Genomic DNA, 16,415 nt, shown 5'->3' with positions numbered 1-16,415 from the left:
AGAGCTTTTTTATGTTTTATTCTTTTGATTATTTCCATGAGTAACTAGTGAAGCAGAAGTGAAGTGTGGGGAGGAAGTAAAACGAAAGGAGAAAGAGGAGCTAGACGATGGAGTCAAATCGATATCTTTTTTGGAACCTAAACTGAGTCTGAGATGTCCATGTCTAATGGTAATGAATTTACTTAGTATTGTTTTGCCAGGTACCATTTAAGTGCTTCAGTGTATATGCATTATCACATCAATTGTGGATATACAGTTTATATATGCATCAAATCAGGTGGATACAGTTATTGTCCCCTTTTTTTATAACCGAGGAAATTAGTGTAAATGTATTATGTAACTTGCCTTAGATTACATAGTCATTAGCAGAGCTGGTATTCTAACTAGGGAGGCTAATTCTAGTACCCACAATCTTAACCCTGCATCGTAAGTATACCAAATTTAACATGTGAAAAACAAAACATTTTATTTCTGCCTCAGAAACTAACTTTTCCTGTTCTTCCCTATCTCTATGTCATGTCATTCTACTGCTATTTATTGCTCTTGGAAAAAATTTGAATACCCAATACAGTGGCCTGCAAAGTCCTACAAGATCAGATGTCTTTGACCTTATCTTGCACAATACTTTTTCCTTCTTTTATTTCTTAACCTTATACTCAACACTGGCCTTAAACACACTAAGCTTACTTCCATGTTAGGACTGTTGCACTAGCTATTTCCTGTCATTTAATGGCCATCCTCAAAATTGTGACTTAGATTTCCCCTTTTTGGAATTTACCATTTATCTCAAAGTTTACCTCCTCAGTGAAGCTTTCCCTGACTACTCAATTTAAAGTAGTCATTTTATCATTTGCCTCTTTCCTCTTATAGCCATTGGTACTTTATGACACTGTATACAATATTTTTTTATTTGTTTATTTTCTCTGTCTCCTCTCACATATATACACAGTAAAAATATAAGCTCCATGAAAGCAGGGATTTAACTATCTCTCTCACCTCAGTGTTCCCACTGCTCAAACATTGTTTCAACACATATGTTGTGAGCATATTTATATATTCAAGAAGTTTTTGTTGAGTGTATGAAAGGTTTATTGAAAAGGAGAATGATGTGGTCGAAACTGTGTGTAAGAAAATTTATCTGCTAATAGTGTAGATGATGGACTGCAATGAAAAAAGGCTTAGTCAAGGAGACCAGTCAGGAGGCTATGGAGGGTGATGTTGGAAATAAGGAGAAGAAATGTGAGAGGTACTAGTGAGTCAAAACCAGCAGAATTCTGAAACTGATTGAGTTGAAGTGACTCAAGGTCAGTTGGAATAAGAAAGTGCCATTAATGTGAATAAGGAATGCTAGGAGATGATAGGTCACACTTGGGAAATTATGAATGGTATTCACAAGAGCGCTTTTGAATTTTTAATTTGAGATGCCATTGGTAGGCAGGATATATGGAATTTAGACTTAACAGAGAAGTCAGGACCAAAAATGAAGTTATCAGATTGTATAAGAATTACCAAAGGTGGCAATTAGAATGAGAAAATAGCTTAGGGCTAAGTTCCTAAATCAGTCAATTTTTGGAGACAGAAAAGATATAGATAAAATTAGCTTACCTCAGTGGAAAAAATGCTGGGTTTTTTTTGTCTGTTTGTTTGGTTTTTTTAGAATGGAGAAAACGTTAAGTCTGTAAACTGAGCAGAGGGAGGCAATGGAAGAGTAAAGGAAGATGAAATCTTTAACTTTCTTGCTAGAGCAGGTGTAGAGTGGAAGATTTGGAAACTATAACATTAATTTTTTTATATGAAGTTCTTTGCTAAAGTTTTTCAATTTTTATAACTTCTCAACCTTCACTTATGTGTGACAGCATTAAGAAATCAAACTTCATTTTTTAATGGAAGGATTTTCTTTTTTCCTTTTTTTTTGCGGTACGCGGGCCTCTCACTGCTGTGGCCTCTCCCGTTGCGGAGCACAGGCTCTGAACGCACAGGCTAGCGGCCATGGCTCACGGGCCCAGCCGCTCCGCGGCATGTGGGATCTTCCCAGACCAGGGCACGAACCCGTGTCCCCTGCATCGGCAGGCGGACTCTCAATCACTGCGCCACCAGGGAAGCCCTGGAAGGATTTTCTTAACTGACAGCATTTGAAATTTTATGTATATGCATAAATGCAATGCCTATCCCATGAAGACTTGATTTTCTTGCCACTGGGTGTGTTTGAGATATTGATGGGCCAAGTATTATAGAAGTTGTGGTTTGAATTCTCACTTTGAGGGAGAGAGTTAAACATGAAGAGCTTTCTTTGCATTCCCTTCCAGATCTGGAGTTTTGTGAATATGTGGCCCTCCACATTACTCTTTTGAGTGTTCTGACTTATAAAATGAGGTTTATAGTAGTAATTTTTCATAGGATTACTTAGAGAAATATTTAATTCATTTTTTATCAACAACTATTTTTGAAGTCTCCATGTGCCAGGTTTAAATAAGTTAATGGGTATGAAAGTTTAATTACATAATAAAAATTCAATGAATGTTAATTTCTATTAATATTATTAAAAAGCACCATGTCTCTCCAAAGATAGAAATACAGTGCAAATAATAGTGTGAAGAAAGGAAGGATTATTTTAGTCATTGCATAAAGTATTCTAATTTAAATGCTCAAGCAATGTTTCAAACAGTTTCACTGAGCGAAAACATTTTAATGAGTCAAGTTAAGAAAGACACTACTGATTAATTACATATAGAGCCCATGACACTATGTCGTTAATTATGTATAGGACCCATGACACATATGTGTTAGAGAAAAATCAAGTACTGAACTACCATGAAGTGGCCCACTGCAGCCAGTTCAATAGAGCAGTTTCTGGAGAAAGCACATTTATTGGAGTGACCTACATGTACGTTTGAGTTGAGTTTGCAAGAGCCTCACCATGGGTAAATGTCCTTTCTGTCTTTCATGGTCAAGTGGTAGAAGATTGATTATAATTGAACAGCCTGTCATCTGTTCCTACATTTCAACCATCTGAGAGCTGCTCTTTGCTTTCTCATGTGCTCTTGTGCCAGAAATCACACTTAAGTTTTCTTTGAGCACCTAAATTGGCTGACAGTCAGGGAATCAATATATCCTGTTGCACAGTGTTCAAAGCTGCTATTGAGAGAAAAGTAACACTAAAGATGTGTTTCCTTGCAGGATAGTGCAGAATTGATCACTTCTCTGCTTCACAGTGGAGCTGACATACAGCAGGTTGGGTATGGCGGCCTCACTGCCCTGCATATTGCTACAATTGCTGGTCACCTGGAGGTAAGTCATATCTTGGCCACCTGTGAAAACAAACCTACCTCTTTGGATTCTTGTTTTCAAATGGTGGCTTTTGAGATTCTAGGAGTTGGTTTAATTTTAACTAATGAACACACACACATTTCTTTTGGGGTTCAAATTAAGCTATATAAATATTCTTTTGATAGTAAATTCAGTCTATTTTGTAACAGTGTAATCAAACATCAATTAATATAAAGATGGCTGGATATACAGAGGCTATATAGCAGTGATTAAAAGCATAGGTATTGGAGTCAGGCAACTGTTTCCACCACTTGCTATATTTACCTCAAGCAAGTTACTGTACCTTCAGACACCTCTGTTTTCCTCATTTATAAAATAGAAATAGTGATAAGCCTATTGTAATGATTAAATTAGATAATCGGTATAAAGCACTTTGCAGATTGCTTCATTCATGGTAAGGACTCAATGAAAAATTATTCATTAATTCATTCACGTGTGCATTATTTGATTTATTAAGCATCTGTTGTGTGCCAGATACTGTTCTAGTTACTGAGGTGAGAGTAGCAAGTAAAACAGGCAATTGTTTGAAATTTAGTTGCAGTGTTGTCTATCCCTCTAGGTGTACACAAAGCACCGAGCTGATCTCCCTGTGCTAGGCGGCTCCTTCCCACTAGCTATCTATAAGGAAACAATAAGGAAAAAACAAACAGTAAGGAAAAAATATTATATAATGTTAGTAGCGAGTACAAGAAAAATAATAAAATGAGGTAAAATGAAAGCAGAGTGAAGAAGTGGGCACCATTTTAAATAAGCTATATAGTGAAGCTATCATTAATATATATAGTAGTATCTGCAAAGGCCCTGGGGCAGAAAATAGCTAACTGTATTGGAGGGGCATGAGTGAGCCAAAGTCACTAGTGTATATGGGCTGGAGGCAGAGTGATGGAGACAAAATCAGGTGATGGTTACAAACAAGATTGCAGTGTTTTAAAGGCCAGAGGAGGGACTCTGGCTCTTATCTTAAACTTAATTGTTGAAATATTAATTTCATATATGCAGAGCACTTTAATTTACATTGTTTATTTAATTTACTGAACATATCCTCATGAAATAGTTTTTATTGTCACTGCCATTTAGTAGTTATAAAACAAAGGCTCTGTACAGTAATTGTTTTTACAGATTACAAAGCCATTGAGAAAAAAAAGCCATGTCTGGAATCTTGGTCATTTTACTCAAACTTACGTGATTTTCACACTCTATTAATTGTGGTAATCACATGTAAGCTCAACAGTGTAATAAATAAGCAGTCTTATGTCTTCATTATTAAGTAGTTATCTATTTCTCCCTTTTAGTCATGTTGCAAGTTAAAGTGTACTTTCCTCACTTACACACACATGCACAATTGTGAACAAATAGAGCTGCATATAAAATCATAAATAAAACCTGTAAAATAGGTGTGAGTCACCCCTCTTAACAGTGTCAAGTTGAAGGGCTCTTCATTCAATAAATATTAATATATCTCAATGGGAGCGAAATAGTTTCCTTCATGTTGAGATTTCCACTCCTTACTATATTTCCCTGAAAGTAAATTATCTTATTTGCCAGAAAATAAATCTTTCTTATGATATTTATTATAAATATAAATGAATTTGTATTACTTATTAGGAGAGGGGAAATCCCATTAGAATCACTTAAATGTAAATGGTTTCCAAAAAAGAAACCGAGGTTAGTGATAAAGGGAAGGTAATTATATGAAGTCTGGGTAGAAGAATTAATGAGGTAGACATTAAGTCCCAGTGACTAACACATTCAACCTCTTAATGCCAGGAAAATGACAGAAGTTTGGTTTTTTTTTTAACATCTTTATTGGAATATAATTGCTTTACAATGGTGTGTTAGTTTCTGCTGTATAACAAAGTGAATCAGCTATATGTATACATATATCCCCATATTTCCTCCCTCGTGTCTCCCTCCCACCCTCCCTATCCTATCCCTCTAGGTGTACACAAAGCACCGAGCTGATCTCCCTGTGCTAGGCGGCTGCTTCCCACTAGCTATTTTACATTTGGTAGTGTATATATGTCCATGCCACTCTCTCACTTCGTCCCAGCTTACCCTTCCCCCTCCCCGTGTCCTCAAGTCTATTCTCTATGTCTGCGTCTTTATTCCTGTCCTGCCCCTAGGTTCTTCAGAACCTTTTTTTTTTTTTTTTAGATTCCATATATATGTGTTAGCATATGGTATTTGTTCTTCTCCTTGTGAGTGACTTCACTTTGTTTGACAGTCTCTAGGTCCATCCACCTCACTACAAATAACTCAATTTTGTTTCTTTATGGCTGAGTAATATTCTATTGTATATATGTGCTGCATATTCTTTTCAGAATATGTTTTGCAAAACAAAATCCTTTTTGTCTAGTACTGAGCTAATCACATTTTTGAGTGATAGAATTATAACAGGGTCAAAAACAAGGTGGTTAAGAGCTTGGTCTCTTCATCTCCTATTCAAATAACTGTTTTCTTGCTTTATCATAGTATGGAAGGAGATATATTGATTCTACCAGCCTTAGGGCAAATTTTACCAAAATAATTCCAAATAGATCTCTACTCTTGTCTCATGGTTCTCCATGGGTTCTCCAACTTCCTTCATTAGCTCTGGTATAACATTTAATGACTTTTATAGTCAATCATGGATACTGCATAAAGCAGGTATATATACGTTAGTCTTTATTCTCTTCTTATCTAATGAGCTAATTAAGTTACAGATCATGTAGGAAAATGGTATCCAGAAAACCTGAAAGCATCATATTCAAAATACAGAATTTTTTAATTTGAAATATTTCCTTCACAGCTGTGAACTGCAATACCCACTTTTAATGCATTTCCACACACACACACTCATTCATCCATTTAGCAAATATTTTTGAGCCTCTACTTTTTCCATAACATTGTGCTAGAATGTGGGAATGATACAAGAAAATAAGGCATAGATTTTCCCCCTAAAGACTTTATAGTATAGCTGGACACACAAAATAAATACACAAGAAAGTTTATATAAGCAATTCAAAAGTAAAATATCAATATAGTCATAACTATAGAAGAGAAAGAGTCAAAGATCAGAGTGGGTTTGATATTAGGAATAATTAGAAATATGATCATTACATAACAAGGAATGGCAAAGAACACAAATTTAGAAGTGTTAGGATTTTACTGGGAATAGAGATCAAGGTGGACTAGAAGATTTAGGGAAGGATTTATGAGAGGTGGTTTGAAATTGGGCTGAACTTTGAAAAGTGGTAAGAACTGGACATAGAAAAGAAGAGGAATCATGTCTAAAACTGAAGACAAATGAGTCGAGTACATTTAGGGGAGAGTGAATAGAATGATAGCATGAAACAGATCGTGAAGGGTCCTTGTAGGATGTTAGGAATGGACCAGATTAAAGAAACCGAAGGGCTTCCCTGGTGGCGCAGTGGTTGAGAGTCCACGTGCCGATGCAGGGGACACGGGTTCCTGCCCCGGTCCGCGAAGATCCCACATGCCGCGGAGTGGCTGGCCCGTGAGCCATGGCCACTGAGCCTGCGCGTCCAGAGCCTGTGCTCCGCAACAGGAGAGGCCACAACAGTGAGAGGCCCGCGTACCGCAAAAAAAAAAAAGAAACTGAAAATGGAAGTCCAAGGAGTTTAACTCAATTCAATAAGTAACTATTATAGTTTATGATGTACAATACACAAGACTATATGGTGTGGTAGATAAACAGATGGATAAAACACAGAAGTTCCCACTCTTAAAGACACTTACAGCCAATAGGATTTTTTTCCACTAGGAAATGAGGAGCCATTGAGACTTTTTGAGCAAGAGAATGATTGGAGACATGATAAATAATGTGTTGAAGAGGATTTCTCTGACTTCAGTATTTAGTGTGGATTCCAGAGTGATGATATGATGATTAAATAGACAAAGATAAAGGATTGGGTAAAGGATTCAATTCTGAGGAAAAACCAGTTACCTCCAGACACGTTGATTTGCTGATCACATACAAATTTTCAAGTGGAAATGTTTGTTAATCATTTAAAAATATACAACTAGTATTCAGTGGAGAAGTTGGGACTTAATGAAAGTTTCTGGAAATTATATGTGATATTTGCAGCCATAACAGTAGCTGAAATTTGGCCAAGGGCTAAGCCTAAGAGAACATCCACAGAGACTTTAGGAATTACTGAATAGCCATTGAGGAGACAAAGAAGGATTGGTCAGAGTGGTATGAGGGAAACAAGGATAATATAGTGTCACAATAATTAAGGGTATAGAGAGTTTCAATAGATAAAGATCCTGGGTATCATATGGTGTAGAAATGTTGAGTGCAATAGGGTAAAATATACATAATAGTATTTATTTGCTATACCAAAAATTTAGATGCTTATTCCACTCCTAGTTTTTACTCTTGGTTAGCAGGAATGGTGGCAATGGATCAGTGGGAGTTTCCTTTCATTAGTAGTCACTTTCCTTTATTGCCCACATTTTTCTGTGAAACAATAACTGATGCTAAGTCTGACAGGCCTCTTTGTCTACGCATATCAAATTCAGACCCTCCATTACTGTCTCAAGTGTGTTTGTCCTCCCATAATTGTAAATTCTATTAAACAATTTTACAATAAAATTTACATTGACTAGGCAGCTGTCTTCTTCAATAATAGAGGAGAACACGTGCTGCAAACTCCTAGACATGCTGACTGCAATTTGAGACTCAGATTTAGATTTACTGTGCTCTGAAAAGCAGGCAAATATTGGTTGTCCTGAGTCTCACTACTTCTCCCTGACTAATTTATCCATCTATCAATACATATGCATGTGCTGCTTTATGCAAGGCCAGAGATTCTGTCGACAATCAATAAACATGCATTAAACCCTCTTCTCCCCTTTGAGTCCAGAGGGTACATGAGTCATATACTCTCTCAAGCATGGAAAATGAGAACAATTAACTAACATGTGATAGTGTTTTATCATTCACATACGTTTGTCATTTGGTTCACCTGTGAGATAGTTACCTTTAGACTCAGTTTACCAGTGAGGAAACTGAGGATTGAAGAAGTTAAATGACTTCCACAGGACCATGCAGATAATAAATAAATGAGATGGATAGGACTCAAACCTGGTTATCTGACTTCACATCTGTAGTTTTGTAATTAAAAAAAACAATTACTCCCTTATGACTCTTGTCTGTATTGCTGAAACAGGGCTTGCAGCCATAAGACACTAAACAAGTATTGAGAAAACGAAACAGAAACTGAATATGTTACTATCTAAGGCCCAGATATTGCTACATGTACAATTAAAGCAATATTAATTGATTCAAGTATAACTGTATATGGCACTTAGTAAATGGGCATAAGAACCCATGGAGATATAATGCATGTATGTGAGCATTCAATACACACACATACCCTCACATGCACACACATACATACACCCCAAGTGTATACACCCCACTTCATACTTAGTCTCGAGTATCTCTTTTAAAAGCTGTTACACTTTGGTGTTTCACGCAGTCATTTCTGCAGTTATCAGGAGACAAATCAATTATGTGTAGCTTTAGGCAACTGAATAGCAAAGAGAAAAGCATGTCTGGGATGATGCAATATATAATGTATAGGGACTATGGAGTGTTTTCTTTTTCACAGAAAGGCATAGTTTCATATATACTTTGTGCAGGTGATAATATTATTTTCATAGTTGAATTTATTCTATCCTACCTCATCCCATTTTTGGATTGTAAGCACTTACTCAAGCACTACTTCACAAATGCTTCCCAGTTCTTTTGGAATTTATATCTGATTTCAAGGAAATGTTGTTGATGTTGTTCCAGTTCATTCTTAACTAAATCATCTGAATGTTTCAGGAGAGAGTTTTGTATACCAAGAAGCTTCTGACCCTGTTATTTCTTTTAAAATGGCTTGAGTTTTCTTTCCAAAGGCACAAACAAGTGAATTCTTGGAATTATAAAATGTGGTTTCTCTCTCTCTCTCTCTCTCTCTCCCTTTTAAAGAGATAATATACTCATGAGTTTTATAGCTTAAAAGTATCAGATATGCCTCCAGTTTATGACTAGGCAATAATCCCTTATGAACTTCATCTGGAATCAGAAAACTGACTTCATCTTCATTCGAGATTTTATCCTCATTTCCCAGATGAAAAAACTGAGGCAGAGAGGAGTTATGTAACTTGTCCAAGGTGACAGAGGTAATAATTGGAAGAGTGGGTGTTTACATGCTGTGTGGTGTCAGAGCCAGCTCTCACAATGCTACACTGCCCTTCTTTTAATCCAAACAGCAACTTCTCAGCCCACCTGACCAGAATTTAAGCTTTGGAAGTGGTAGATAGAAACTTAGAATTTAAATGTCAGGGAAATGTGCTCTATTCTCAGCTCTGAATTGTCTCAAAGACTAAGCACATCAAGGTATTCTGGTACCTCTTTATATGAAACCCATTCTTCTAAGCTCTATTCCTTATCTCTGATATTTCTGCATTACATTTTTAAACAGTTTTGTTGAGATAAAATTTATATGCCACGTAGGTCACCCATTTAAATGTACAACTCAATGGTTTTTTTTAGCAAATTCACAGAATTGTATAATCATCACTGTAATTTTAGAACATGTTTGTCACCCAAAAGGAAACGTAATATCCAATAGCCATCAGTCCCATCTACCCTTCACTGCTTAGACCTAGACAACCACTAACATACTGTCCATCTCTATAGTTTTGGCTATTCTAGACATTTCATATAAATGGAATCATAAAATATGTGATCTTTTGTGATTGACTTCTTTTATTGAGCATAACGTTTTCAAGGTTTATTTATTTCAACAGGGTTGGTTTATATCAGAATCATGTTATAATTATAAATGCCTTTATTTAGCAAAACAGCAAAATGTATACAGTTCAACCAGTAGTGTAACTGGAGTTCTTTTCAACTACTCCTCTATTTTCATTATAAATTGATGCTGGAAGAAAAATTTCAACTAAACCTTCAGGTTCTAAACCTGCATTATGTAGTCACAGCATGTGTTCAAGTTGTCAGGCTAGGAACACCTCCATTAGAGAAAGTGGCCAAGTAGGACCTCTTCCTGAATGGGTGTACCACCTCTTACATGCTAGATAAGGCCCCTGTTCAAGATTATCAATTCCCCTGCCTACCATAGACTCACTCTTTAGATTTTGAAGCAGTTATAAATTTTAGGGCACCTCTGTAAAAATGCAAAATTTCCTAATCCTTGAGGTTAGCTCTTATAGTTAAAATCTTAGTAATCAGTTCATACACTAAAACCTTGCTAATTGAAATATGGTCCACTGACCAGCAATGTAGGATCATCAGGGAACTAGTTAAAAAATAGAATCTCAGACCTACCTAAAGTCAGCACTTTAACAAGATTCCCAGGTGATTGATATACATATTCAAATTTAAGAAACACTACCCTAAAAAGTATTAGGAGAAATAAGATTTAAAGATATCTGAGAGAAAGGTAGCTTGAAAATATGAATGAATAATTAGTAAGAGGTACCACCTTCGTTTGTTTTACAATTTTGCTTTTGGCTGACCCCAATTCAAATTATTTTAATAACTTTTGAAGCATCATTCAGGGCTTCTTCTAGAGCTCAGGATAATGACTACTCACTATGTGTAACATGTGCCTCGTACTATGACACATAGTAGGCACTCCATGCATATTAACCTCTCTTTTCCTTTCTGAGATGTAAAATCTTATAGGAGCAGTATTTAATATAAATGAAAGTTTAAAATATAACAGAGATACAACACAATAATTATAAATAACCCAGTTAAAACATAGGCTCAGGATTTGAACTGACATTTCTCCAAAGAAGGTACAGATGGCCAAGAAGCACATGAAATGATGTCCATCATTAGTCATTAGGGAAAAGCAAGTCAAAACCACAGTGATATACCACATCATATCCAGTAAGATGAATATAATAAAATAAATCATATCAAGAATTGGTAAGGATATGGAGAAATTGGAACACACATACATTATTGGTGGGAAGATAAAATGGTACAGCTGCTTTGGAACAGTGTGGCAGTTCCTGAAGAAGTAAAACATAGAATTACTATAGGACCCAGTAATTCCACTTTAGGTATATACCTAAGACACATGAAAACTTGTACATGAACATTCATACCATTATTATTCATGATAATCAAAGAGTAGAAACAAATGTATATCAGCTGATGAGTGAATAAATAAAATTTGATATATCCATCCTATGGAATTTTATTCATCAATAAAAAGGAATGAAGTACTGATACATGCTACAACATAGTTGAACCCTGGAAATGCCATTAACGTGTGAACGCTGATGTGGTAGGAGGGGTGTAATGGACTTATCTTTTTAACATCCATGATTATTTATGCGTATATTTGTAGCTGGGCAAAAGGGTATGTGAATTTTATATTTTGATAATTATTTCCAAAAAGCCTTTCAAAAAGTGGATTTATTTACCTTTTACAGTATGAATACCTGCTTTCCTTTGCATAAAATAGGAATATCTATTATCTTTCCCAATTATATAAATAATAAAATCTTGTTAAATATAAGGGATTGAGGTTTTTTTAATTGATACACTGTTGATTCTTTGAATTCCTTATCCCATAGGCTGCCTATTTTTGTATTAACTTTTTTTTCTTACTGACTTGGAAGATACCCTTGTACATTGAAGATTTAAGCTTTGTCATATCTGTTGCAGCCTGTTTTATTAGTTTCCTCTTTAAGCATTTTTTAATACATGTTTTCAAATTTATGTGACTAGATTTTTAATTTTTTGCTTTGTGGCCTCTGCTTAGAAAGACTTGGTCCTTTAAAGATTGTGTAAAAAGGAAATCACAAATATTTACCTCAAGTACTTTTAATTTTGTTTTCCCCCCCTATATGTAGATTTTATCAGGAATGTCTTTTAGTATAAGGAATGAAATAGGAATTCAGTTTTTATTTTTCTTCCCAAAAGGTTATTCAGGTAGTCAAACAATATGTATTAAATACTCCTTATTTTCCCCTTTGTCTTGTATTTGGGTCTATCTGTGTATTCCAATGCTAATAGCAAACACAACTCTTTTATTAGTTAGTGTACCTTTAGGTTATGTTTTAATATCTAAAAGTGCAGGTACCCTCCCCTGGCACTTCTTTGTTTTCAGAATTTCCTGACTATTCTTACATTTTAAATTTTTATATGAACTTTAGAGGCACTAGATTACACTAATAAAAAGCATGGACTCCAAAACCAGACTCTCTACATTTAAATCTCAGAAAATATCTGCCACTTACTAGCTGTATGCCATTGGGAAAGTCATTTATCCTTTCTGGGTCTCAGTTTTCTAATTTTAGAAAGGAGATTATATTATTACCCATCATGTTGGCTGTGTGTGTGTGTGTGTGTGTGTGTGTGTGTGTGTGTGTGTATTAAGTGACTTAATATATGTTAAGTCTTAGGCTCTGCCTAGAACACAATTGCTAACAAAGTAGGCTATCATTTTTTATTTGTTCTATTTTGTTTCTGATTTTATTGTTATTTGCTTTTTTTTCCTAAGGAAAAAATGTGATGGTATCCTAACTAGGTTAAGTCCTAATTTATATATTAGTTTAGGAAAAATAAATAATCCCATAATATTGGGTCTTCCTATTCAAGAACAATATGTTTCTTTCCATTTGTTTATGTTTCTGCAGAATATTTCCCTTGTGAGTTTGTTAAAATTTATTCCTAGGGATTTTATCTTTTAGCTGCTAATGCAAATGACATTGTTTTGTTTGTTTGTTTGTTTGCGGTACGCGGGCCTCTCACTGTTGTGGCCTCTCCCGTTGCGGAGCACAGGCTCCAGATGCAGAGGCTCAGGGGCCATGGCTCACGGGCCCAGCCGCTCCGCAGCATGTGGGATCTTCCTGGACCGGGCACGAACCCGTGTCCCCTGCATCGGCAGGCGGACTCTCAACCACTGCGCCACCAGGGAAGCCCCACTGTATTTTTTTAATTTGTTATAGTTTATATATAGGAAACTTTATTGATTATTGATTTTTAATTTTATAACCATTGAACTTACTGATTTATTGTTTCGAGTAGATATCTTAGGTGAGTCTTTTGTATATTCCTGGTTGACAATTATATTTCCTAGATGTGGTAATAATATTGCTTCCTTCTAATAATTAAAATCTTGTTTTTCTCTTTCCTAATTGCATTGGCTGATGCTTCCAGAACAATTGTCATTCTTCCATTGAATGATTTTGTACTCCTAGAGTGATACAATTGGTCAAGGCACATTATTCTCTTAGCTTGCTACTAAACTTGTTTTGCTAATATTTCATAAGTGAAGTTAGTCTATGGTTTTCTTTTTTGTGTTATTATATTAGTTTGCTAGGTCTTCCATAACAAAATACCACAGACTAGATGACTTAAATAATTTATTTTCTCACAGTTTGGAAGCTAAAAGTTCAAGATCAAGGTGTAGGCAGGTTTTGTTTCTTCTGAAACTCTCTCCTTGGCTTGCAGATGGCCTTCTTGCTGCATGTTCACATGGTTGTATTGGTGTACAGATGTCTGGTGTCTCTCTCTCTCTGTCCTAATCTCCTCTTCTTATAAGGATACCAGTTGTATTGGATTAGGGACCACCGTAACTTAATTATGTCTTTAAAGATCTTATCTCAGAATACAATTACATTCTGAGGTACTGGGGTTTAGGACTTCAACATATGAATTTGACAGAGTTCAGGACCCATTCAGTCCATTGCAATGATCTTTGTTGGGCTTTGGAATCAATGCTGGATTTGTAAAAAAAGTTTAGAAACTTTCTCTCTCTGGGTCCGTCTGTCTGTATTTCTTTCTCTGAGATTCTGGTATGTAACTCTATGTGATTTCACAGTATGCAGCACTGTTAACTTATCTCTGATTTCTCCCAAATTTTGCAGACAGAGGAACAAATCCTATATGAACATAATGGGCTACCACAATTCAGGTACAAAAAGCATAGGCAAGGACCAACTATACCAGTCAATACACATCATTATAAATTATTGCTTAAATATTACTCTATCCATTAATGATGGATAGGTATTCTTATCACTATTCATTGGTATTAACTTTAAACTTGGTCTGAATAGTCATTTGCAGTTCCATGATTGCAAAGTCTGAGAAAGCTTCATGTCAAATTCGTTAAGTCTGAAACTAAACACACAGTCTTAAATAACTGAGACTTGATTTAGGAACACTATATCTTCTGTGGCATTCAAAAGTGGTTTTCTCAGAAGTCGAAGCCAGAAACTCTATGCTCCAGTTACTGAATGTGCCCTGTGTTACAGAATACTGTTTATTAAAGGCAAGGAGGCAGTCTCCTACTGTCTAGGCTTTTGGTCTGGAAATTGAGACAAAATCATAGATCATAATCAGTAATTTTATGGTCTCAGAAACAATGTTTTAAGTATGTATTAATTGTAATAATGATGTAAGGGTATGCTAGCTAAGTGTCACTTTTCTTTTTCGCACCTAAGTCTTTGCCATAGATTCTATAAGCTATTATTAAACATTAAGTATTGCTTTCGGGGTAAGGTAAAAAAAAGCATAAACAGGAAAACTTTATAGGCTAATAAAAATGTAAATGAGATGTTCATCAGCTTGCTACCCTAGAAAATGATGAAAGAAACATTACCTGAGAAATTAGATTTAAAGATTATTGCTAATCAAATCAATCTGAATTAGAAATCCCTTTGTTAACAGTGTTTTTTGTGAATTTGCCTCTCTATGCCAACGCTTCTATGCACTGAATTGATTCCAACATCCTAGGTCCTTCATACATTAAAAAAAGATAGATAGATAGATAGATAGATAGATGTAAATATAGATATAATGATCTTTATATATCATATATAATTCATATATAAATTATACAATTATCAGCTACAGAAATAATTTCCTTGTTAGGTATATAAGAAACAGCTATATATTTTGATGCATCTGCACTTAACTTTCTTTTCCCATGCCATACTCCCTACAGTATTTGAAAACTGAGTTTTGAATCAAGATTTCTATAGCTTGCTCAAGTCACATCCCCAAAGTTTCAGAGCTCCAAGCTTCCTATGTCTCAGGAGGGCAAAAAATTATTACTCTTCTTCCCCTCAATTAGGAATACATTGGAAGACCAATATTTTCTACCTGACCTTCAAATCCAACAGTAAATAGATAACAGTAAAGTAGATTGTGGGTGCCAAGTAACTTTCTCTCAGGAATGCTTCCTTCTGGGATGGTATTTAGGGAGTAGAGTCCTTTAAGTATTTTATCTTCTTTGAACATTGAGTGAGTTTTTCTCCTTGATGACTCCCTTTGGTAGATATCCAAGAAACCTTTATAAATTTGCTGAGGTTAGGTGGAGTGAGAGGCTAGAACCCCCATGACTGGTCCTAGCAGCTACCCTCTCTCACAGCATCTCTTTTCTGAGATGCCCCTTAAGGGCACTCAGCACCTCTGCCTCATCACATGTTCCTGCACAACTGAATATCAGACAGATGTAGCTATTGTTAAGCATGGATCAATTAAGAAAGGCACATAAAGCCTTCTAGAGTTACTTTGAGAAGCAATTCAAGTGTAACCCCTTGTAGCATCTTTAACCTTGCTGCCCTTTTCCTTTTTTCTGTGCCCTGAAGCTGGCTACTAACTAACTTCCTAATCTCTGGGCTAAGCTATCCCATAATTACTGCAGATCTCCACACCTGGACAGGTCCTGACAGAAGTTGAAAAATCATTTTCATAATTCCCTCCTGAAAAGGTATGCATTGACTATCCAGGAAACTTGGAAGAAATTCCAAATTAAGTAAGACAAAGGGCTATGAATGCAAATCTTTTGTCTAGAGCTGTAAAGGACTGTCGTCATCCTCCTGTACTTCTTGTAGTAGTACTCTGTCTTATAAGGCTGTCCCCCAATATTTTATAGTTCACTTCATCCTAAAAACTAAAAATGTACCAGGTTCTCTAAAGCATGACTTTGATAAAGTCACTCCTCTGACCAAGAACCTTGGTGACTCCAAAATACACCCAGAAGTAATGACCCAGCTCTCCTACCTTTTCAGCCATGGGTCCTCATATTCTTCATTTTGCA

General features: G+C 35.7%; 1 protein-coding gene across 4 annotated transcripts in view; it reads left to right on the top strand.

Annotated features, from left to right (window-relative positions):
- Window positions 1–16,415, top strand: part of TNNI3K (TNNI3 interacting kinase) — a 288,986-nt gene that overhangs the window by 38,401 nt on the left and 234,170 nt on the right. For all 4 annotated transcript variants that reach the window (XR_007474235.1, XM_049703161.1, XM_049703163.1 and 1 more), the window contains exon 7: window positions 3,178–3,288. Coding sequence is in view for 3 of the 4 variants with exons in the window: in XM_049703161.1 (XP_049559118.1) it covers window positions 3,178–3,288 (111 nt within the window). In the remaining variant the exon portion in view is untranslated. The remainder of the gene's footprint in view (window positions 1–3,177; window positions 3,289–16,415) is intronic.

The sequence above is a fragment of the Orcinus orca genome, chromosome 1, assembly GCF_937001465.1.
Source record: "Orcinus orca chromosome 1, mOrcOrc1.1, whole genome shotgun sequence".
Classification (NCBI taxonomy): Eukaryota; Metazoa; Chordata; class Mammalia; order Artiodactyla; family Delphinidae; genus Orcinus; species Orcinus orca.
The sequence above is the reverse complement of the archived record's forward strand: the minus strand, read 5'-3'. Positions and strand labels throughout refer to the sequence as shown.